The sequence below is a fragment of the Vombatus ursinus genome, unplaced genomic scaffold, assembly GCF_900497805.2.
Source record: "Vombatus ursinus unplaced genomic scaffold, bare-nosed wombat genome assembly UNPS02014874.1, whole genome shotgun sequence".
Taxonomy (NCBI): Eukaryota; Metazoa; Chordata; class Mammalia; order Diprotodontia; family Vombatidae; genus Vombatus; species Vombatus ursinus.
The window spans coordinates 13,626,011-13,652,324 of NW_020954652.1; the positions used below are offsets into that span (position 1 = coordinate 13,626,011).

Here is a 26,314-nt window from a genome sequence, read left to right on the forward strand (position 1 = left end):
TTATCAGATATCTTTGTCACATATATTAGTATAACTAAAGCTTCAGTTATGCAACATTCTCATTATTGCTATTCATTATTCCTTTTACTGTTTTGTTTTTATTTGTTCTTATTTCCTGTTCCCACTGAAGAATAAAAAAAGAAAATCTGGTTAGCAAATCTGCATAGTTCATCAAAACAAATTCCCACATTGGTTATATCTAAAAACGTGGATTATGAAGTGAATTACCTCTTTGGAAAGACATGCGTAGTATGTTTCACCTCCAGTATTTCAAAGTTTTTTTTTTCTTTATAATATTGTTATCATTGTGTAAATTGTTCTCCTATTTCTGCTCAATTCACTTTTCATCAGTTCGTAGAGGTCTTAGCAGTTCCATCTGAAATTGTACAGGTCATAATTTCTAATGCCATGATATTATTCCATTACATTCACAGATGTTGATTTATTTAGCTATTTCTCAATAAGTGGTCATCTTAATTTCCAGTTTTTAGCTAACTACCAAAAGAACAGCTTTAAATAGTTTTGCACATGTGATTCCTTTTCTTCTTGCTTTATTTCTAATTTTCCAAAAATTGCACTCATGCCTAAAAATGGTTATTTTTTAACTAAAATATTTCCTGCCTTTTTTTTTTCTTGTTTGCATTAACATTTGTGGGAAATTATGTTGAACAGTTTATTGGGGAAACGGATTGTAAAAATTGTACTGATTATCTGGCCTTAAGTAAGTCAACAAGTCACGTTCAACCTTAGCTTTTTGAATTTATAAAAGTGTTATCTAAAATTTATTTTGCATAATAAGTTTTAAGGGATTTTTGCATATCAAATCACCAACCATTTATCGAGTATTTTCTGCTAAAAAAAAAAAAAACACACAAAATGGAATAGGCACTGGTAATACAAGGGCAAAGAATGAAACAGTTTCTACTTATAATGAACCTAAATTCCAATTGGAAAGACAAGCATTATAAAAAATATATTCAGCATAAAAAAAGAAAAAAAAATACAAATATATAGAGATTAATTAAATACAATTTACTTTGGGAGAGATAGCACTAACAGTTTTGTGGGAGGTGGGGGCCCTAGTGATAAAGGAAAGACTTTGTGCAAAAAATGTTGCTTGAGCCATGTTTTGAGAGAAGAGTGACTCTTCTCTGCCTATCACCCCTGCCTCATCCACTGAGATGGTAAGAAATATGATATCACTTATACAAAACATATTTCCATGTTAGCTATGTTGCAAAAAATGAAGAAAAATAAGGGAGAATGTATATTTCAATCTGTACTCAGAGTCCATCAGTTCTCTTTCTAGATGTAGCTAGCATTTTTCATTATAGATTATTTGGAATTTTCCTGAATCATTGCATTGATTAGATAAGTCTTTTAACAGTTGGCAATTTATGCAATATTGTTGTTACTGTGTACAATGTTCTCCTGATTCTATTCACTTCACTTTTCCTTAGTTCATATGAGTCTTCCCAGGTTGTTGTTGTTGTTGTTGTTGTTTCTAAAACCATTCGGCTCACTATTTCTTTTAGCATAATAGTATTCTGTTACAATAATATAACAAAACTAGTCCAGCCTTTCCCTAGTTGATGGGCATTCCCTCCATTTCCACCTCTGTCACCATAAAAAAAGCTGTTACAAATATTTATGTGCATTCAGGTACTTCTCCTTTTTTCTCTGTTCTCTTTGGGGTATAGACTTAGTAGTAGGTGTTGCTGGATCAAAGAGCATGCACGGTTTTAATTATCCTTTGGTCATAGTCCCAGATTGTTCTTAAGAATGGCTGAAGAAGTTTACAACTCCAACAACAGTGCATCAGTGTGCAAATTTTTCCACATCTTCTCCAGCATTTGTCATACTGATAGCTTACATTTCGTCTTCAGAAAGCTGCCTTTTTGTATCCTTTAACCAATTATAGAATGGGAAATTGCTCTTATTTTTATAAATTCGGCTCAGTTTCTTACATATTTGAGAAATGAGGCCTTTATAACAGAAACTTATTGTAAACCCCCCCTCACCCCCCATTTCTTGCTTTCCTTCTAATTTTGGCTGCATTGGTTTTGTTTGTGATATCACATTATGTCTAAATCATGTACTCATTTTGACCTTATCTTGATATACAGTGTGAGATGGTGTTTGTCTAGTTTCTGTCAAACTACTTTCCAATTTTCCAAGCAATTTTATTTTCAGATTGCTAGTTCTTGACCTAAACCTGGATTTTGGGTTTATCAAGTACTAGATTACTGTGGTCATTTATTACTGTGTACTATGTACCTACTCTACTCCACTGATCCACCACTCTATTTCTTAGTCAGTACCAGATTGTTTTGATGATTACCACTTTGTAATATAGTTTGACCTCTGGTACTGATAGGCTACCTTCCTTCACATTTTTTTCATTCATTCTCTTGATCTTCTTGACTTTTTGTTCTTCCAGATGAATTTATTTACTATTTTTTCTAGATATTTAAAACAATTTTAGATTATATAATTGGTATGGCATTCAATGAGTACATTAGTGTAGGTAGAATTGTCATTTTTGCAGTATTAGTTTGGCCTACCCATGAGCAATGACTATTTCTCCAGTTGTTTAGATCAGTCTTTATTTGAGTGAATATTATTTTCTAATTGTGTTCACATACTCCTTGGATATGTTGTGATAAAGAGTTTCCTAAATGTCTTATATTATCTGCAATGATTTTAAAAGTAGAATTTCTCTTTTTCTCTCTGTTTGGTTTTATTGATAATATATAGAAATACTGATACTTTCTGGGGATTTATTTTATATCCTGCAACTTTGCTAAAGTTGTTAATTGTTTCAATTAGTTTTTTTTAAATAATTCTCTAGAGTTCTTTAAGTATACTATTCTATCATCTGTACAAAGTTATAGTTTTGCTTCCTCATTGCTTGTTTTCATTCCTCCTGTTTCTTTTTCTTTTCTTATTACTGTAGCTAGTCTTTCTAGTACAATATTGAACAATAGTGGTGATAATGGATACCTTTGCTTCACCCCTGATCTTATTGGGAATGCTTCTAGTTTATCCCTATTATATGTAATACTTGCTAATAACTATAGAGAGATACTATTTATCATTTAAGAAAGGCCCATTTATTCCTATGCTTTCTAGTGTTTTTAATAGGAGTGGGTGTTTTATGTTATCAAACATTTTTTATGCATCTATTGAGATTATCATATGATTTTTGTTATTTTTATTATTTATGTGGTCAATTGTGAATATGATTTTCCTAATATTGAACCAGTCCTGTATCATTTGTGGAGGGTGAAAGATGAAGTAACTGAGGAAACAAAGGTTTGATATTCCGAGAATACCATTTTATTAAACAGTGCATGCCAAGTGCCTAACGAATTGGGACCAAGCCTCCTCAACTTAAGCCTAGAACCCAGATACAGGGGGAGACAGACATTCATTCATAAAAACAAAAAAACAAATAAGGCCATTAATTAAAAAGAAATAATACAACATTAGGTTGTCTGATTTCTAATTGGATGAAATATCAGGGACTTTCCAAGATGGGAAAGGGAGAACAAACAGATACGATTTCTGAATTCAGAAAAAGAGGTGACCCACTCCCACAAGTGTCTGAAAACCGTTAAAGGAATGTGAAAACGATAATTGAATGATCAGCATGCAGCCAGTTTTTAGATGTCTAGGTTGCTTGAGATGTACAATTGTGAGAAAACTCCTTGCATCAGTCTTAGGATCTGACTAAATTTCTGCTCAGCATAACCTAGGTCTCTGGTTACGGGTCTCTAAGCAGCAGGGAGAGATGGTTCAGTTTTCTAGCTACACAGAACTAGATTCAAATAATGTAGTAAGGTTTTGCCAATTCCCAAAAGTGAATAGTTTTCTCACAAGACAGAAAGTGGATTAGACCCATAACTGAATAGGAACTAAGTTAACTCCAGAACTGAGTCACAAGATGGAGCCAGTGTGGTTGGCTTAGTTCCCACGATTAACAACTTCGCTGTCCTCAGTTCCCTCACATTCATGGTATAAATCTTGTCAGTCCATAGTGTATAATCTTTGTGAAATATTACTATAATCTCCTTCCTACTATCTTATTTAAATTTTTGCATCTGTTTTTGTTAGGGAGATCTATAAGTTTTCTTTATGTTTTTGTTCTTCCTGGTTTAGATATTAAGAGTGTCATAGAAGGAATTTGTAAGAATTCCTTCTTTACTTCTTATTTTCAAAATAGTTTATATGGTATTGAAATTAATTGATCTTTAAATATTTGGTAGAATTTACTTGCAAATTTATCAGATCCTGGGGATGTTTTCTTAGGGAACTCACTGATGTCTTGTTCAGTTTCTTTTTTCAAAGACAGAGTTAGTTGAGCATCTGTTTCTTCTTTTTTTTTTGTTAACCTGAGTAATATATATATATATATATATATATATATTCAGATATTCATCCATTTCACTTAATTGTTAGATTTATTGGCCTATAATTGGGCAAAATAGCTCTGAAAAGTCCCTTAATTTCATCTTCATTGGTGGTGCATTCGCCTTTTTTTTTTCATTTTTGATACTAATAATTTGATTTTCTTCTTTCCTTTTCTTTTAAAATCAAATAAACCAGTTGTTTATCTTTTTATTTTTTCATAAAATCAGCTCCTAGTTTTATTTGTTAGTTCAATGTTTGTGTTTTGTTTTGACTTCCAATTTTGTTCATCTCTCTTTTGATTTTTAAGGATTTCCATTTTATGTTTAATTGGGAATTTAAAATTTTTTTCTAGTTTTTTAGTTGCATGTCCAATTCATTAATCTGCTTTTTCTCTCTTTTTTAAAAAAAAATTAATTAGATTTAGACATATAATTTTTCCCCTAAATATTGCTTTGGATGTATCACACAAAGTTTGGTATGTTATCTCAATATTGTCATTACCTTCAATTAAGTTATTTATTGTTTCTATGATTTGTTCTTTGATTCACTCATACTTTAGGATTACATTATTTAGTTTCTAATTAATTTTTATTTTATGCTTCCACAGCTCTTTGTTTAATGTAATTTTTACTGTGCTATAGACATTTTTTTTTCTGTGAAGGATGCTATGTACATCCAAAAAAAAAAAGTATGTTCCTTTCTATTCTCACTCATTCTCCACCCCCCATCCCCTGAGGTCTATGATATCTGACTTTTCTAAAATTCTATTGATTTCCTCAGCTACTTTCTTATTTGTGATTAGATTTATCTACTTCTGAGAGAGGAAAGTTGAGGTCCTCTGCTAGTAAGGTTTTACAATTTCCTCTTGTAACTCATTTAATTTTTCCTTTAAGAATTTGAATGCTATATCATTTAGATGATTTGTCATTCACTTCTAAGTCTTGAAAGCCTTTCCTTTGTATCACTATTGTCTCTGTTTCTGGGCCTATATTACTTCATTTTCTATGGTACATTTTAGCAAAATGCAGTTTTTCTTATTAGCCCTTTTAATTAGGTTTATTTTTGATTTTGCTTTGTCTGAGATCGTGATGTTTACCCTTGTCTTTTTTACTTCAGCTATAGCAAAATAGATTCTGCTCCAGCCCCCTATTTTAACTCTATGTGTTGCTATTTTTGATCTGTTACAAAGGTTTTAGGTTTTTTCCCCCCTCATTTCCTTCCAAATTGTCAATCATAAATATTTTTTAAATACACCTATTATGTGTCAGACACTGTACTAAGTGCTAGGTATAAAAAGAAATATAAACAATCGCCCCTGCTCTCAAAGAGCTCACAGTAAAAACAAGTTGCATACAGGATTCATTGATAATAATTGACATTTATTTTGCATGACTTCACATGTATAATTGATATCAAATTACTTGTCTTCTTATGGAGGTTGGAGTGGTGATAGGGAGAGAATTTGGAGCTCATAAGATTTTTTTTGTAAATGATTGAGTTTTTTTACATGATATTGGATAAAATTTAATAAATAATTTTTACATGTAATTGGGTAAAATTTAATAAATAATTTTAAGAAAAAATTAAAGAAAGAAAATCATTGATTCTTGGGAAGGCATTGAAATTAAAGAGTATTAGGAAAGGAATCCTATAAGAAAGTGGGATTTTAGCATAAAGGAGATCAGAGAATCAAGGAGGCAGAGATGGGAAGAAAGGGCATTGTAGGCGTGGGAAGCATATAGTGAGATTGTCTTGACTTGGGAGATGGAGTTTCTTATTGGGGGAACAATAAACAGGGCAATGTCATTGAATGGAAAATTGGGTGGAATTGGGATGATAGAGGGAGTATGGTAAGGTGTAAGAAGATCAGAAGGGTGTTGTGAGGGAGCAGGTTAGGAAGGCAGGTTTAAATGCAAACATAGGATTTTATATTTAATTCTGGAGGTAATTGGGAGCCACTGGAGTTTACTGAGTATAGGGTGTGACATGGTTCGACCTATATTTTAGGAAGATCCTTTTAATTGCTGAATGATGGACTGTTGTGGAGAGAGACTTGTGACATACACGACTAGAAAGCTAAAACAATAATCCAGGCATGAAGAAATAAGGTCCTACACCTAGATGGTGGCAATGTCAGAGGAAAGAAGGTGATGTGTATGAGACATGTTACTTAGGTAAAATCAACAGGCCTTATTAACAGATTAGGTAAGGAGGATGAGAGTCCATGGGATTTTCTTGGCAAAAATGCTGGAGTGGTTTGCTATTTATGTTTTCATGGATCTTTTTGTCAGGCAATCAGAGGTTGTGACTTGCCCAGGGTCACACAGCTAAAAAGTGTCTGAGGCTGCATTTGAACTCAAGTCTTCCTGGCTCCAGGCCCAGTGCACTATCCAAAGAGCCAGCAGCTGCCTAACTAAAGAAATATGAGTTAGTTGAAAAATAAAAAAGGAAAAAAAAGGGGGTAGGACAAAGAAAAAAAGTCCATCTTTTTTTTTTTGACCCACTAAAGTACGTGTGTGTGTGTTTAAGTGTGTAAAAAACAAGGTTTGGTGGTTGTTGTTTTTTTGGTCAAATAACTTAAAATAATAAACCTTTATATGCTCAATATCTGGGGTCTTGAATGTTGAGCTTTTGAGATATGACTTGAGATTAGGATAATTTGATATATGATTATTTCCCACCAACTAAAGTAATTTTTTTTTCATTCTTGTGCCACTAAATTAGATCACCCCCAACACAATTTCCTTATGTAATCCTCCATGGTGTTTGACTTGGAGGTCTAAAGCCCTCATCTGTGATTTCAATCTTAATGTCAGTTATAAATAATAAAGCTATAATTCCATCCACCTCAGGGGTCATAAACTATAAGAGGAAAGCTAAATTGTGTTTGAAACATTCCCTAAAATGCATAGAAAAAGCTCCCTGTTTTCTGTTGAGCTAGAGAACCTTATTAAGATTAGCTGTGGTAAGATAAATTCAGACTGTTGCTATTACCAGCTGTATAATTCTTTATAGTTGACACATGTGCCCTCATATAAATGTATGTCCTTCAACATTGGTCACTTGATTTAATAGAAATTGAAACACAATTTGTACTAGCAAGAGAATTGAATTCAATTCAACAAATATTCATTAAACACAATTTGTACTAGCAAGAGAATTGAATTCAATTCAACAAATATTCATTTAGTACCTATTAAGTATAAAGTACTAGATTAGGTAATAAAAGGGATACATAGATAATGATAGGAATAATAATTGTTATTATGATTGTCATTATTTTGCAACTTTTGTTATCTTTTTTTTATATCACTTACATTTCCCAGTACATCTCTCCAGTCCAAGAGATCCTCATAACAAAGAAAAAAATTTGAAAAGAAGGAAAAATTTGGCAAATGTTACCAAAGCTTTGAAAAAAGTCTATAACCTTACATGTGTGTTGTTATAATAATTTTAATATCCCACACCTCTCTCTCACTGAGCTAGCTTGACGATATCCATCTGCCCTCATACTGACAGGTCTAGGTTTCCATCAAAGACTACAACTCAATTCTACTCATTTCCTCTCAGGGTCTTAGAAGTAAGCCTCTTTGCTCACCATATTAGCTTTTGAGCCCATTTACATAAGCCAGGTAACACAAAATGATGAAATTTTTAGATCTTAAAACATAATGACTTAATCGGTAATAAGGCAAAAACAAATAATATTAACATAGGTCCTCAAATCAGTAACATATCATAATCCATGCACAAACCTAGATCACACTGTCCCATCAATGTACTCAATTGCAGTGGTAGCAAATACACAAATTCTTATAGAAACTTGACAGTAAAGCACATGAGGAAGGAAAACATTTATGTACAGGGTAGCCCACAGCTCTGGATTGCCAAATGCGATGTCATTGGTCTATAGAGCTATACCACCCTAAGTCATTCCAGGAGTAACTGCTTTCTGTTGGTCTTTACCACCCTCCAGCTGTTTGTTGTTATTCAGTCATTTCAGTCACGTCCAGCTCTTTGTGACCCTATTTAGATTTTTCTTGGCATAGATGCTAGATTGGTTTGCCATTTCCTTCTCCAGCACATTTTACGAATAAGGAAACAGAGGCAAACAGGATTAAGTGACTTGCACCAGGTCACACAGATAGTAGATGTCTGAGGCCAGATTTGAACTCAAGTCTTCCTGACCCTGTCACCTAACTGTCCTGTCTCCAGCTGGACAAATCCTCTAATCCTCTATTCTTGAAACAGCATCACATGTCCAGTCTCTTTCCATTTACAGTCACCCTTTGGGAAAAAAAAAAGCCTTGGAAAAGCATCACAAAGGTCATCAGGCTGAACTTACTGGGCATTACAGCCCAGCTCAGCATATCCAGCTGCTCACTCACTAGGATTCTGCATCTTACAATCATAATGGAACTTCTCCTCACCTCACCCCACCCCGGAAAAAAAAAAAAAAAGCTATAGTTAACTCTGAGCCAGGCAGAGAAGCCTAACTACTTCATTCATTACTGTTCTCTTTCATCCAATTAGACTCCAGAACCTCTTCCTGTATAACAAAGCAACTCTGAGACTTCTCTTCCCCCTTCCTGCTTTTCACTCATAAACTAGAAGGAGGTGTTCTGCAAAGAAAAATGGGTGTTTCTGAAGAGATTCACTCTATGTGGCTCTAAAGGCAATAGCTGCCATTCTGTAGCCAGTCAGAAACAAGCAGTCAGTTTTCTTGTGGACTGCTATTTTCTTCATATAGTTCTGGGAAAGCTACTTTTAATTCCTTTTTCCTCTCCATCCCTGCCTCAGTCTTCTTCTGTTCATTCTTGACCACCCCAGCTTCAGCCTTTACACTTTGTATCTCTCAGTGACTTACAACCTTGCTTCATATTACTCAGTGGTTCTCAGCCTTTTTATATGAGTTAAAAACTCACCAGATTTCCCTTATGAAATCAATGATTCTCATCTACTCATTCTCCAGATTCTAAAAAAATTAAATGATTTTTCAGTCTTACCCTCTTAAGTCTAAAAACAATTACGTGGAAATGACCATAGTTCCTTGAAACTCTTAGATCGCAAAAGGATTCTCCTCAATCTTTGTCCTTCAAACTGTGTTTACATATTAGCAGTTTTTAATAAAAAAATTTAAACTATGAAACTCATCACATACTAAATAAAGAATATTTTACATTTATAACATAGGTATTTTTCTCTCCCAATTTCTCCCATTTAAAAACTGTTTTTTTACACACACATATTTTAGCTGTTTTTATCAAAACAAAGTTATTTTCCCACTTCTTTCAATTATTATGTTTTTCTATGAAAGGTAGTACCCTATATCCTTTACCAGTTTATGTAACTCTTTCTTTGTACAAAATTTATTCTGCCTTTTTTTTTTAACACTACATTACTCTACATGAAAGGGCAGCAATTTAAAGATACAGTACTTTACATATAAGCAAAAGAACAAATGAATGAAAAACCATTTGTTAAACATTTATTATATGCCAGGAATTGAAGTGCTGATGCTGGAGACCAAAAAAAAAAAAACACCCCATGACAGTCCCTTATATGTGTGTGAATACACATGTATACATATGTATATACACACATACGTATGTGCTCATGTATGTTTATATACAAAAATAGTATATACATATATGCACATATGCATATATACACACACATATATATGAAGAGAGAGGGGGAAGAGGGAGAGGGAGGACTGTTAACTAATGAGTTATTTGAAGTGAAAGCTGCACGGATGGTGAATAGAGCTGCTTGGGAGAAGATTGACAAACAGCAGGAACATTGGCAAATATTCATCTGTTTATAGTTCCAAAACTACAAAAGTTAGGGATTAGAAATCCCAAGCAAAGGGGGTTGGTGAGAAGATACCTAGGAATTAAAGTATTGTACTGCCACAATGTCCTCCACCTCTGAGAAGAGAAAGAGAGGAGGTACCTTTTCATTTAACTTATTTGAAGCTAAGCTTGTTTATTATAATTTTATAACATTTGGTTTCATTTGTATTTTTATTTCCATTTCCATTGCTGTAGTCATTGCATATGTTTTCCTGGTTCTGCTTTCTTTAGGGTGAGGGATAGTATCCTTGTGATTCTGCTTGCTCCAGCACTTAGCATAGTGCCTGGCACATTATAGGGACTTAATAAATATTTATTGATTGATTGATTGATTGATTGATTCACTCTGCATCAGTTCATAGAAGCCTTCCTGTGTTTCTTTGAATTCCTCAAATTCTCCCTTTCTTATTATGCATTAGTATCTCACTGCATTCATCTAACTAAGTTCAGTTCAGCCATTCCCTAACCAATGAATACCTCCTTCCTTCCTTCCTTCCTTCATTTCTTCTATCCTTTCTTCCTTCCCCCCCCCCCCATTCACTTCATTTGATGATCACTGCTTTCATTATAGAATACTGCCTCTGGTTACAACGCATCTTGGCACACTGATAGCTCACAAGGTTATAGTTAGGTCACTGTACTGCTAATAGCATTTGGATGTAAAAGAAAATCTCTAACTACGTTTTCTTTTGTTTCCTAATAATAGTTGTTACTGGAGCATTTGGAGTGCCTTGTTTCAAGACATGAGCGGTCACTAAGAATGACGGTGGTGAAAAGGCAAGCCCAGTCCCCATCAGGAGTTTCCAGTGAAGTGGAGGTCCTCAAAGCCCTGAAATCCCTGTTTGAGCACCACAAGGCATTGGATGAAAAGGTACAGTATGGAAAGACACTCATATTCAACTTAACTGTGCTCTCTCGTTCATGACATTCTTACTATCATCCATTGAAGCTCATGTCTTCCTAAAGTAAGTCATTCAAAGAGATTTCCCCAAATGGGCACGAAAAATTCAGAGTTTACCAGGGTCTTTGATACTCCAATTGAACCTTATCATAGGCCTTTCATCAGTCTGTTATCTGTAGCCCAACAGAGTTGGTCATATGTAATGTGAATTTGTAATTTTATAGTGCTGGCCCAGATACCATATCAGAGCTTAACATATTATTGTAGGGTTCTTTGTTTTTGTTTTGTTTTTTTTCCCTACCTTCTTCCTCTTATTCTTTAAAAAAAAAAAAATCTTTACTATAAGGGATAACTCTCTGGGAGGTGAGAAGGGTAGATTATATGGAGGAGACCTCAGCTATGAAAAACAAAAGCTATCACTGCAAATTTATTAAAAAAACAAAAACAAAAGAAGACTAAGCAATTTCTACCCTCCCAGATGGATATCCTTGCCTAAAGGTTGCATTTCTTAGCTCTACTATTCTGTAAGGCCTAGGCTACATTCTGTAAAAGTCACTCCATGTAACCAAATAAGATATCAGTAGAAAAAAAAATGCTTTAAGGCATTTTTTAAAAGTAGCTTTAAGCTTTTTCATTGCTGTTGCTGAAATAAATTGTAGTGACATATATAAGCCAGTCTGAGTGTAATACCCTTTGGAGATTATTAAGGTTTATGGTGTGATTTCAGTTTTGTAGAATTTAAAAGATTGAACTGAAAAAAAAAATAAGCAGTCTGTACTCTTTGGTGTTTTATAAGCTTAGAACTTTTTTGACATTTCATTGTGAAGTAAGTGATAGGTCACGAACATTCAATTCCAAACCAGTGATTATGCAGCAGTTTTATTCACTTTGTACCAATGCAGATATGTTTGCTCTTTATTAATACATGTATTTCTTCTTGGTCCTCAACCCTCAGCTATGTTTCATTCTTCCAGAAAGGGCTTATGTGCAACATAGGCATGAAGATAACCATAATTTTGCCTTCTAGATTTTTGAGAAATAAATTATATCTTGTTTTTCACCTCAGCTGTCAAAGTCAACAATTGGTTCATTAACATTTTTCATGTACCAGAATTGGATTTGTATATAGCAGGCCCTGCTAGCATCCTTTCCAATGTGGCAAAATTAGGCAGTAATATTTTCATCTCCTGTCATTACTTGCTACTTTGTTAAATTCTCACTTTTCTTGAAATGTGTTAAGGTTTTGTAATTTTTTTAAGTTGTTTTCAAAATGGGATGGGCTGCCAGTTTTAAGCTCATAAATAAATCTTATTTTGGACTTTTGGCAGGAAGAGGCTATAAATACAAATTTTACGAGACATAATAGACAGAGGGTCAGTCCTGGGTTCAAGCCAGAGTTTTGACACATAGTAACTATATGTATATGGGCAAATCATTCAGCCTATTAATGTCCCAGGAAATTCTATATGGTGATAAATTATAGGCAAGTTACTGAGCTGAGTGAAAGGACTTAATCACACCAGAGGTTCATTGTATCACTGAAATCACAGATTTGTACCAAAACAATTAGCAATGATTTAATATAAAAAAACAGACTTCAATCATGGTGTCTCTTCCTGAATTAAAGAAGGATTATTGCAAAGCACAGTCTTGCTGGGTATAGACAGATATATATATATATATATATACACACACATCTATAGATGTAGATATATATGTATATACACATATATACATATATGTGTGTGTATGTATGTGTATACACACACATATAGATAGATATCTGGATAAATATATGTATTTTATATCATGAAAGTAAGAATTATCAACAAATACAAACATTTGAATGTGCAAAATGGCTCCTATAAGGAGTACAATGTGTAAAAGAAAACAATTTTGAATAGATAGCAAAAACATTCGTCAAACACTTGCTATGTGCCAGGAACTATGCTAATCATTGGAGATGCAAAAACAAGTAAATAAGACAGTCCCTACCCTCAAGGAGCTTACATTCTAACAGAGGAAGACAAAAAATCTAAAGCTTCATTATCACTAGCTGATGGTGGGGGTGGGTAGGGAAAGTGGCTAACACAGGGCAGAGGGCTGCATGGAATAAGGTAAGTAGTTGATGTGGAGGCAGAGTAGAACAGAGAGTGAGCTGAAGTGAAGATCTGAAAGACTTTAGTACTCTGATCAAAGTAGCAACCAATCATGTCTTCAGAAGGCTGAAGATGAATCATGCTTCCTACCTCTTGACAGAGATGTGATATAGAAGTGAGGAATAAGGCAAACATTTTTGGACATGGACAGTGTCTTGATTTATTTTGCCTTCATATTACAGAATTTGTACAAGGGACAGCTTCTCTTTGGGGAGGGGAGTGAAATAGTAATAAATATGCCTAAAAAAGAGCAATGTTACATAGTCATTTTTCATTAACACCTCTTCCTGCATCCCAGGAGAACTCTGACTCCATGATTTTATTAATAATCCAATTAAATCTAGAAGTCTGACAAGGTGATATTTGGTTTTATAAGGAAGGTAGAATGAAAATATAAAATATAACCTAGTCATAAATTGGATGGAACAGTTATTTAGATTAATGCTGAGATGATATAGTTTTTTTTTAATCTAATTCATTCTTTCTAAGGGCTTTCTAGTTCATTTTCAATTCAATTTAAATCTAATTCATTCTTTCTAAGGGCTCTTTGTAACTTTTGTAATGTTGAGAGAAAATGGTAAAATGTTGACTAAAGCAGAATCCCTTGATAATATTCAATGTTTTTTTTCTTATATTTATCTTTAGAGTGAAAACATTAAGCACAATTTATTGAAGTGGTACTAAAATAAGAGGTTAAAAACATAATGCTATTTTATGGATGTATTAGATAATTTATTCATGTGAAGAAATCTCTCCTGGCTCCCTCAAACACAAAGCTATTTAGTTAACTGATCATTTTTAATGCCACCTCCCAATTGATTGAATATTTCTCCTTTTTGGATCTTAACCATAGTACTCATGCTTCTCCCTCTCTCTTTCCTTTCTCCTCCCTCCTCTCTCTCATTCTTTCATGTACCTCTCTTCTCCAGTGAATCAAATGATCTCTGTTTCGGTAAGGATATTGTAAAGAGGATGCTGATAAAAGATAAACTCAATGTCCTCAATGGTCCCATTCGTCTCTAAGATTCCAGTCCTTATTCTCTTCATCCTTTAAAACACAAAATCCACTTCGCAGGCTAATGATCCAGCTTAGCCACAGAAGCTACCCTCACATCTTAATGCAAAATGCAGATGTTTTCTATCTAACTTATTTCACTCTCAGACTGACTAAGCTATACCCTCTGATCACTGCATCGAATTCATAAAACATGTTTTCTTTACATGTATTTTTTTTTCTTTTTGCTTCACTTTTGCCTTTCTTAATAAACCTTGTGCTTAAAATAATGCCCAGCACATAGTAGGTGCTTAATAAATGCTCAATGACTTGACATTGAGAGGCAGACTAGTTGTCATAATTTAGAGACGGAATATGAGAATAGTATGTAGTTGTCTCAAGCATTCCCTTCTTTCCCCCATAAAACATTATATTAGTCTACATCCCATAATACTGCCTATTGAGTAATCTAATTAAATACTATAACTTTTTTATGCATGTAATATGCCTCAGTTTCCACAACTTTCAAAGGAAAGCATTAGATTAGAAGGCTTCTGAGATCTCTTCCAGCTCTGTATCTATGATACTATGCTACCATGTTATATTCTATACCAGGGGTGAGGAACCTGTGGCCTTGAGGCCAGATGTGGCCCTTCGACTGAATCCAATCTTTACAGAATAAATCCTTTTATTAAGGGGATTTGTTCTGTGAAGTTAGGCTTCAGTCAAAGGTTCCCCACCCCTGTATACCAATATGCTACTCTTAATGCTTTATCTTGGTGTGAAGAGGACCTTGAGTTCTCATTGCCTCTGTCACTGGATCACAGACTGGCAGATTCTACAAACCTGGGCACATCAATGAGCTATGTGTTTAGGAAGATCGCAGCTAAGTGTGGGGAAGCTCATCCTTACAAAAAGGTCAGGCACTGTGAAGTCACATTTTTGCACATAGAAATTCATAAAAACACCAACTAAAAAAGCAGTCAATTATCAAGTATTTAACAAGTGCCTTCTCTTTGTCAGGTACTTTGTTGGGCACTAGAAATATAAATTTAGAGATATTTTCTGCCTTTGTGAAATTTACATTAAAAGGCATGAAGATAATGCATTCAGGATTGGGGAAAGGAGTACATAGTGATAATCTAATGGATCTTTGAAATAAGCAATATTCCGTGTATTCAAAATGATAAAATTTTAAAGCCCAGTGGTATGAGTGAATGAATGAAAAAATATCATTGTATCACGCACTTACTGGCTACCAAGTACTGCACTCAGTGATCAGGGTAGACGTATAAATGTGGAGACAGTTCTTGAGACCCAAGGTTATCAGTGAAAACAACATACATAGTGGGGTCGTGGCCAAAGAGATAGATACTTTGGTTTGTTAATTTTCAGGGCTGGTGAATGGAGACACAGGGGAGTAGATCGACATGTACTTTCCTTTAGTAATAACAATATCAATCAGATTACAGTTCTACACCTAGAAGAGAGGGTGGTTGGCTAGTGAGAAGATAGTGGATAGTAAAGTGAATGATATCAGAGGCCACCTAGATATAGTATACCACATGAAGCACTCTCATTGGGTGGGAGTGGGGGTTGTGAATTTTGGAGATGAAAAGTGCTTAGCCTTCATCTAGGGCATGAAAGGATGGAAGGGAGTAAAGTGAGGCATGGCTGGGCCTACTTTGAAATTGTGAGCCACATAAGGCACTTCTATGGAATCTGCCTCTGAAATATGGGGTGTGCTTCTGATCATTTCTTTTTCAAGGAGGATACAATAAAATTACAATTACTAATCAACTTGCATATAAAGATAGAAAGAATTTTCAGTAAAAAAAAAGTTGAGAATTTTCTGATTAAGGGGAGGAGACAGGGTCAGAACCTATTAATTCCAATTGTGTAGAGAACCCCTAATGTGAAAACCATTTTCATTGATGTAGATCAGCAATTTTTTGGAAATTCCCAGTGAAGAAACTCTCTGGACCAGTGCAAATTGGCAACTCATGTTGAAATTAGAGTTTTAGGGAACTGTTGGGTACTAAAAGGTTGAGTAACTTTGCCTCATCACACACTTCTAACAGGGATGGGCTGGAACCAGCCTCAAACCTTAAATTTTCAGTTTGCACATTTATGCCTCAGAAATTGATAAATACTACAAATTAGAGTCTGATGTACTGTTTCGTTGATTTTCTAGTCTTAAGAAAATGATGGAGAAAATGTTAATACTACCCTTTTTCTATTTTGAATAATATTTTTTTCAGTTACATAAAAACACATTTTTTTTTTAATTTTGAGTTCCACATTCTCTTCCTCTTTCCCTCCTCTCCCCCCTTTCTGAAGGGGCAAGCAATTTGATATAGGTTATATATGTGCAGTCATGTAAAACATATTTCTGCAAATAATACACTTTCAACAAAAAATGTGTTATGTGTTTCAGAGTGCTGGTTGTTAAACATTCACAAGGCCTCTATCTACAACATCATGCTTCTTCTCAGAAAGTGATGTTTCACTAAAGTAATGAAAGTCATGAAAGGCAGAGGAAAAGTTAACTTTGAAAATTTCTCTTTGGTGGCTCAAGAGAATATCTCTGATTTTATTCTTCTAGAATCCTAGAATAAGGACAGGCTAAACGTATAATTTTTCTATCTGGAAAGGCAAGAGTTGAGAAGAGGTATAATTTGGTAGGGAGGTACAGGGCAGGGTCTGAACCTACTAAATTCATCTTATTAGGAAAATTCTAGTGTTCTAGTTATTGTAGAACACTGGAACCTACCATGAGCCTTCAAGAGCATTAAAATAGATATTATTTTCCATGCTGGCAATGAAGAGATGGAATTCATTAACCAAGAGTTGATAGTCTGAAAATGCAAATAGCTTCAAAAAGGGTGAAGATGAAGTCACAAATGACAGAAGCATAACATTTTACTAAGGGACACTGATGGCATCTAGGGGATAGCCTTAATCTTTCAGGCTGAGTTTGTAGAAAATACTCCTAAATCTGATTCAATAAGGCATTTCTTACATTAAAATCCAATATATAATCTCCTTGAAGGCAATGCCCCCCCCTTTTATCTCATCTTACACAGAGAAGGTGCATAATAAATCTTTGTGGGATTGGCAGGTGATTTGTCTACACAGCTCTGTGGGGAAAAAAAGTATATTCATTCTTCTAAGTGGAATGGGGGAGAAAAACAAAGTATGAATCCTAGGAGCCAAAGATTGATGCAACTCTGGTGGTGTGAAGCGAACTGGTACTAAATTGTTAAATTCACTGCTTTCCAATATCAGTTGAGATATTAGAATGTTTTCATATACTACAATTCAATTATTACCCACTTTTAATTTTCTAGATGTCCAGAACTATGTAATATCCTGCATGTGAATTTCTGGAATTCTTTTTGTAGCCTAAGAAAACGAAGCTTGGATGTCCACTACATCAGTATCTACCATTTATTTACAAACTCACGCATTTAGATGACCCGGCAGACATTCCTTCCTAAATATCACCCCTTAAGAGTTAAGGCAGCAAGGCTAGGGTAAAGGTCAAGGTTAAGAGAGAATTTTCTTCCCAGAAATTAAAAAATAAGGGGTCACCAACCAATAATCCCAATTAAAGAGTAGGTTATACTAGTCTGAAATCATGCAGTATTAAACTACCAAATTACAAAATTACCATTTTTGGCCTCTGCTAATACAAAATTGTGAAAATTCCAAGAAAGACTGGTCTATAGCTTATTTTTGTACTATGTTTTAAACTACTTAAGGACAGAAGTGATATTATTTTCCGTTCTGTTGTTTTCCTCAATAATCTGTATAAGGAAGAGAGTTTATAAACCAGTATAGACCTCCCCTCCCCAACCAAAATAACAGTGATATGTGTGTCTCAGAAAATTGGTAAAAACTACAAATTAGAGCTTGATGTACAGTTTTGCGATTTTCACAATAATAATGATAAAATAATAATTTAATAATAAATTAATAATAATTTCAAAACAATGATAACAATAGTAATAATTCCAAATAAATTCCCAACATGTGATGACTTGTTTTATAAATGTTTATTTTATAGTCAATGTTTTATAAATGTTTGTTGAATTAAAATAGAAGGACTTTGCTAAGCAAAACAATAATGTAAATAAGATTTTCATGGGAGACGACTGCCCTGCTTACAGAAAAAACATTTTCAAGCACTCGAAGGTTCAAGTGCTTTTAAAATACAGCTAGCTGATATGCTAATTACAAACCATTTCATCTATTCATCAAAGTAGATCCCTCAAGTCTACTTTAAGTACTTGAAAGTATTAAAAACTTCATTTGTTTAAAAAAAATCTTTAAAATGTACTTCAGAATGTTCTTTCCCCAAATTTGTCTGAATATGTTTTTTTATATTTTTTGTTGTTTTGTTTTGTGGTGGGGTAGAATATATTTGTTTCTTTGTGGATATTTATAGTTCAAAATAGCATTTTATTTTCCCTCTTAGAAAAAAATTAAATATTTCCTATAGTACAGATTTTTTCTTCTGCTATCTTTCAATGTAGAAGTTCCCGAGAGGCAATATAGCATGGTAGAAATAATATTGTGTTCTAAGTCAAAAAAGCTTGGCTCTTAATATGGTCCAGTCATTTTTACCCATGTGAACATAAGGAAGACATGACTTTTCTGAGCCTCCTCTTCTTATTTGTAATATGGGAATGGGAGAGAGGTAATAGTGGTTCTGCTGACCTTACAAGCATGTTGTGAGGACCAAATTAGAAAATATTGATAAAAGTACTTTGAAATCTAAAGTGCTATGTAGATGTAAAGAATGATGAAGGAAAGTTTGAGAGTTGAGCTACACATCAGATCTTTCCAACTTGATTATCAAACTTTTAGAAGTAATTAACTTTTCATTCTCCTCACTCTTCCATGCCTCGGACATCTTTGTGATGCCTACTCTAAACTTTAATGGAAACCCCAAGTCAAGTACAAAGCTCAGTACAAGAATTCATGTTCACACAAAGATTAAGATCTCAGAGGAAGAAAATGTTCATAAAACTGTGGGTGAATTCCCTTCTGTGGATTTAGACTAATTCTAATTTACTAAGTCATTACAGAGAGATTGGCCTAATCTCGGTTCTTCTTCTTTTATTCTTTAATATTGGAAATATCATCTAATAATAATAAAATTTGAAGGAGGTAGCTTGGTACAGAGGAGAGAGAACTGACCTTGAATTGGGAAGACTGTGTTACCTTTGACCAGTCACACTTAACTAGACATCTCTTAGTCACTTGTACTCCATCTTCTTCCTTCTCTCTCTCCTACCAGAACTCTAATTTCTACCCCTGTGCACTGGTCTCTGACTAGTAAGAAAGGCAATAAACATTTATTAAGCATCCACTATATGCGAGGCACTGTGGTAAGCTCCTTAATAAAACCATCTATTTCCTCTTCCTAGACCTACCATTGGGCTCTGATTGATAACCTTTCTCCCTCTCTTACTAGGTCTTGCACTGCCAATCATGCTACTTCCTGCCCGACTCTAAGCCAGACTACCAACCATATAGCTCATGCTACCGCTCACTTTCAGCTCTGCCTCCCTTATATGTATTACCTTCTACTATTTGAATATAAGCTCTAAGAAGGCAGGGGCTATCTGGCAGAGATGATATTGATCTTCATTTGCAGAGGAAATGCCTGTCCAGAAGCTCCCTATGCTGATGAATTCGGGTCCAGTTGTAGATAAAATATAGACAGATAGATGATAGAGAGATAGATGATAGAGAAAGATGGATGGATGGAGCGATGAAGAGATGGATAGATGAATGAATAGTTAGATGTTTGTATGTATGCATAGATGGATAGATGCACAGAAGAATATATGTTAAGATATTCAGTTTATTATTACTTGTGGCAATCTAGGGCTATTTCACTGCCTCCTAATGACATTAGACGAGATCCCACTTTGACTTCCCAAGCAGTCTCCTTCCAAAGGAGTTCTGTAGGTGTCATAACTGCCTTTAACAATAGCTCAAAGGCTCTTAGAGGCAGATGTGTTGTTGTTTTGTTGTTGTTTGATAACTGATACATTAGAAAACTTGTGAAAAGTAACCTTTGAACATTTAGCAAATATTTCTTGTCGCCTGAGTACAACTACCGACATCTTCATTTGGCTCGTCAGTCCTAAAATTTAGTGTCAAAACTGATTTGGAACTTTTGCTCCAAAGCTGGGTCTCAAATTACATTTTCAGCTATGATGTTAGATATCCTAGAAATAGAACTGGAATAAACCTTATAATATGTTTGAAAAGGATACTTCTACCAGTCGTCTTTGCTCTACATGATCACATTTATCATCCATGAACAGTTAGTTTCCTTTTATCCTCACAGAGTATGGATGGATATGAAATTACTGTGACCTTGAAAATCCTTCTGGTGAAAGTATTTGATGTAATTAAAATAAAATATTATGAGGCATGTAGCCAAAACTGTTGGTGTAAAAAAGTCTATGCCTTCTTCTTTGAAGAAGTCTCTACTCTCTTGTAAGACCTTGTAAATCACTTTTTAAAATAGAGAGCATATATTTACTACCATGATAGTCATGTAAAATTTCTAAAGGATGTTTACATTTTAAAACAGTTGGGAAGCAAATTATAGGACATAGACTGTGTATGTTGTGTCTATGTTTAGGGAAACCTCAAAAATCTCTTCTTTTTCATAACATCAACTGAACTGTAACTAATAATTTGGGAATTTGGGGCTAAGCACCATGAAAGGGAACCTCAAATGGGTTTTTATGGACAAATTTACTTGTGATGGCCTCACCCTGGGATACAAGGTCCTGTGGTGAAGATAGAACTGGAGATACTAACAGAAAGAATACTGGTGAAAAGGAAAAACGATGGGGTCAGAGTAGGAAGAGCCATCTGGTAACTTGTTATTTTTGATCAATTATTCTTGAGAACTAGATGCTAAGTTCAATTATTTTCACCTGCTGATGGAGAACAGCCAATGTCAACCATCTAGTTTTTTTGTCTTTGGAGCAAATGACTTTGGAGTCACATCATCATAGTTATAACTCTCCCATCAAGCAATTGATAAACAATCATTTATTAAGCACCTTCTGTTTGCAAGACCTTATACTAAGCACTCCACATAGAGCTTGCCTAGTTAATTTTAAAAGAACAGGTCATGTTTTATAAGCAGTGAAATTATTGAGGAGGAAATGCAACTATTATGATCCCCCTCCTTTTTTTTAAAGAAAAAGTAGAATGTATTTATTTTAAAAGGTAACTGAGTTGTGTTGAGAGGAATACAAAATGTGCAGTCAGAATCTGTTTTTGTCTTAAATCTCATACTAGCTGTTTGTGTGACTCTAGGAGAAGTCACTTCCTCACTAAAGCCTCAGTTTCCTCATCTATAAAATGGAGATCTTAATACATATATTACCCACCTAAAAGGATAGCTGAGGAAAGAATTTTGTCAGGAAAAAAAAATTCAATGCTGTTGTTATTCATTACTATTAGTGTTGCTGTTATACTCATCAATATTTAGGAACCATTTATTTTTATGCCTCTGAAATGGACAGACATTAGATCCAAGTTTAGTTTATAATATTGATTAACATCATGAATTAGCCAGGAGCTTCTGTGAGAACTACATGTATTAAGAATAATTTATTTGAATATGAATAAAGTACTCATACTGAATGTTTCAGTTTGTAGCATTGATTCAGGCATTCATAGTGTTGATTCAGCATAAGGCTGGAAACAACCTTCCTCTTTGTCTTGTTCAAGAACAACTTTTATCATCATTTATGTTTAATGTGGCAGCAATTAATTAATAGGTCTTCTTGTTTTATTGGGATATTATTCCATTTTTATCTCGTCATGTAGCAAGATAGGTTTTCCTCAGAGACTTTCTACTCTGAGAATGTAATGTGCTTAGCTGCTAACAATTAGAGAATAATTGGGAGAATTTATGAGGGTGTCATTTTAGAAAGAACAATGCAAAAACTCAGTCATTTGATATATAAATATATTCAAATAAGTAGATTTACATATACGTATATGTTCATTTATCTCCTAAGTTTTGAATAAAACTAGAAATTATAAAATTCTTGAGAGGAACTCTGCATCTATCATTATTTTTAGATACTTACAAAGTGTTCCATTTTTAACTTGGGTAAGATGTCTATACAATATATAGACAGTGTGAATATTTCAACTTAAGTGTTTTGATATTACATTTGCACTAAATTAATTGAATGAATTTAGTTTCCACTAGGAATACTGGCAGTCTTAAACATTAAACTGTCTCATTTTTATATGCCTTTTACATGCAAAGGACATTCTCAAGACAGCCCCAGTAGTTCGCTGGCTCATTGGCCATTAGAACTCTTTGTTCCTCATTTGTTCAGTATTTGACTTTCCTTTTTCAACACCTTCAGTAATTGGAGGTCATGAGACTTATTGATTTGGTTAGAGCCTTACCAGTCATCTAGCCAAATCCTCTGTCAGATTTTTTTTTTGGGGGGGGAGAGGGCAGAACTTGGGAGAGGAGTTGTTTTGGTTTTTGCTTTGGGTTTGTTTATGGTTTTATTTTGTGGTCTGTGTGTGTGTGTGTGTGTGCACGCACATGTATGTGTTTTGACAGGTGTTCATAAAAGAAATTCTTAAATACTTCCCAGGACAAAAAAAAAAACTTAGTATCTCATCAAGAAGTCATTTGATTAAGGGACAGTTCTAATTGCTAGATCTTTCTTAGATTGACTTTAAAATCTTCCTCTATAATTTCTGCCCATTGATTCTTGTTCTGTTCTCTAGTCCATCACCGGAAAAAAAAAGTCTACTGCCTCTTTTATAAGAGGTTCATTAAATTTTTTTGAACTTAAGTATCCTATCCCAATATCCCTCTTAAATCTCCTTTTCTCCGGGCTGAAACATTTCTAGTTCCTTCACTCCATTCTCACACAACATGGTTTGTAAGACTATTCATCATCCACTTGCCCTACTGTGGTAATGCTGCAGTTTTATCGTATTACAGAATTAGAGAAGCAGAGAATGTAATAGCTGGAAGGAACCTCACAACATCTAGGTGAGGCCTCTTAATTTACTAATTAGGTTTCAGGGCTTTAAAAGACTATTATTCGAGGTCACAAAACTGGTTAATAACAGATGCAAGATACTTTGACTACATTCTTCATAAAATGTGAAATGAATACTATATTTCAGATACATTTGAGCTAAAGGCAAATAAAATATAATTCTCCCACCATTTTAACACTATTTCCACTAATGCACCTTAAAAATTAGATTATGTTAGTCATTAGATTATATGAGACATTTTATGAGTTCATGTTAAATTTGCAATCTCCCAAAGCCTATGGTCCTTTACAAATGGTCTGCTCTTTAGCCAGGCCTCCAAATATCCTGTATTTGAGTAATTTATTTTTAAGTCTATGAAGAAATGTACATTTATTGCTCCTAATTGATTGTCTCAGTTATATTCATGTTTCCAACCTGTCAAAAATTTTCAAGCTTGATTCTGTCCTGAGCACATAATTAGCTAGTCTTCCAGGCTTTCTGTTTGATTTCATAAGCATGCCTTTGTTGTCTTCAAGTCCTTCCTGTAGCTTGTCACTAAAGACCACCCTCAGTTATTTAATTGATGTGATTTGTAATTAACAAGCACACAATCTACGTTTCTGCATCTAACCACAAGTATGCCATAAGATACATTACCAAGTGCCAATCTGTCCTTAATGTTACTGATTTTCTAGCAAGCAATACTCTGTATGAGTAAAATTATCCTGAGTATTATCTGCTTCTTAATGATTTCAGAACAGAGAGCTGGATTGGACTCAGATTATCTGAATTCAAATCTCAGTTTTGACTCTTACTATTGGTGTAACTGTTGGGCAAGTTACTTAGCCTCCTTTGGACTCAGTCACTTCATCTATAAAATGGGAGAGTTAAACTAACTGGCCTGTAAGGCCCTTTCCAGCCCTAAATCTATCACCCTCTGACCTATAGAATAACATGATTATCATAATGAAGAACTATTATTCTTCTATAGTGCTGTGGTCTGCGTCACATAACTTTTCTGAATTGGATTCTGGGTGAATGGAAATTTACAATATTTACTAAATGAAATGACTATAACACATTTTAAAATGCTATTTTCTTCTAAATCAGCATTTATTTTTCATTTCTATGACTAAGCATATTTTTATTTTAGGAAAGGTGGGATTCTGTTCACATAAAAAGTAACTGTTGTCAAATTCATTAAGTTGGTATTGTTTAAAAATTTAAATTACATTTTAAAAGTTAAACAGAAACTCACATTGCCTGAAGTATGAAACAGTGTTGTGCAGTGGAAAGTGTAATGGCCCTTGAAGCTGATGGATGGCCTGTGTTCTTAAGTCTGTTACCTAATTTCTCTACGACTTTGGTCAAGTCACTTAATCTCCCTGGGCCTCAGTTTCCTCAACTGTAAATGATGGGTTTAAATTAGATGGCCTCTTAATCTCTTTTAAACTCTAGATCTATGAACTTTTTTTTTTTTTTTCTGCAATGTGCCTTGTTCTTACTTCTGTTTCTCAAAATCCTTCTCTGCCTGTGAATCTCCTCTCTGGTACTTCCCTTTCCACAAAGCCTCCACCATTCCTTTCCCTAGTTGTTCATGCTATCCTTGTTTCTTAAAATAGCATGTATCTACTTATCTGTATGTGTGCTAAACTCCCCGTTAATCTCATTGAAGACAATTACTGTCTTTTTTTAGTGTTTTTATTCCTGTTACAATACCTTGGACATAAGAGGCATTTTAAAAATTCCTTGAACTCAACAGATTTATTTAAAACTGATATTAGTTGATGAAGAAAAGCAAAAATCAATAGCCAATTATCTCCTACCTTAAAATTTTACTTACATTAAATAAAGTTTCCTCTTACATTAAAATTGTTAAATTTTACTTAAAGCAAATTTTCAATTAAATTGTCCATTCATTTCAATCTAGAATGGATTGTCTCTGTTAATTATATGCCCTTTATTTTCATGGCCCCATTCAAACAAAATCTCTGCATTAATATACGTTTGCAGGATATTTCATTGGCCAGCACACCCATAGCATTGGGCCAGAATTAAATTTACAGAAACCATTAAAATTATTATTAAGAAAAGAAAATGTAGCTTATTTTGAACTTCATTTACTTGATATTTGGAAAAACAATGGTTTTATTCAAATATCCATTTTCTTATACAGTATCTACTCTTCCATAGTTCGAACTTCTCAACTCATTCACCACTGGGAGATAAAGAATCATCCAGTCATTCAGTCATTCAATAAACATCTCTTAAGTACCAGATATATGCCACGTGCTGTCCTAAGCATTAGGATAGATACAACACATAGGTAAACAGGACTCAGTTCTTGGCACTAAGAAACTCAAAAGCTGATAGTGAATCTTTGTGACACATACACAGAAAAATACAATACAAATTAGAAAATGATCTATGGATAGGAATAGTATCAAGTGCTATGAGGACCAGAAGACACCAGTACCACATTTTGTTGGGGGATTTGGAATACTGCTCTATTTGGAGATGTCCAGGTGTTAGGTGTAATTCTCAGATCTCTTTACCTGTTCTATAGTATAACATTTGGAACCAGAAGGGACCTTCAAGGCAACTTAATCCCATTCTATCATTTAAGGTTATAAGATTTCTCCAGTGTCAAAAGGTAGTAAATGACAGAATCATTATTGGAACCCAAGTCTTTTGACTCCAAATTGAGTGCTCTTGTCACTGTACCATGCTTCAGCTATTTCTGGGGACCCAAAAATCCATCCCTGAGTGCTCAGATAAGAAGATAGACAAATAATTTTCCTTTTCTTAGCAACTTTGCAATTCTACTTTTCCATGCTATTATTACTACTACTACTACTACTAATAATAATAATGTCACTAATAAGCAATTTTCCCACATTCATTCTTTAACACTGAATTAACAACATTG

General features: G+C 34.2%; 1 protein-coding gene across 4 annotated transcripts in view; it reads left to right on the forward strand.

The window, feature by feature from the left end:
- Positions 1-26,314, forward strand: part of PPFIA2 (PTPRF interacting protein alpha 2) — a 664,632-nt gene that overhangs the window by 422,663 nt on the left and 215,655 nt on the right. For all 4 annotated transcript variants that reach the window (XM_027842480.1, XM_027842481.1, XM_027842482.1 and 1 more), the window contains one exon: positions 10,975-11,139. In XM_027842480.1, the coding sequence (XP_027698281.1) occupies positions 10,975-11,139 (165 nt within the window). The remainder of the gene's footprint in view (positions 1-10,974; positions 11,140-26,314) is intronic.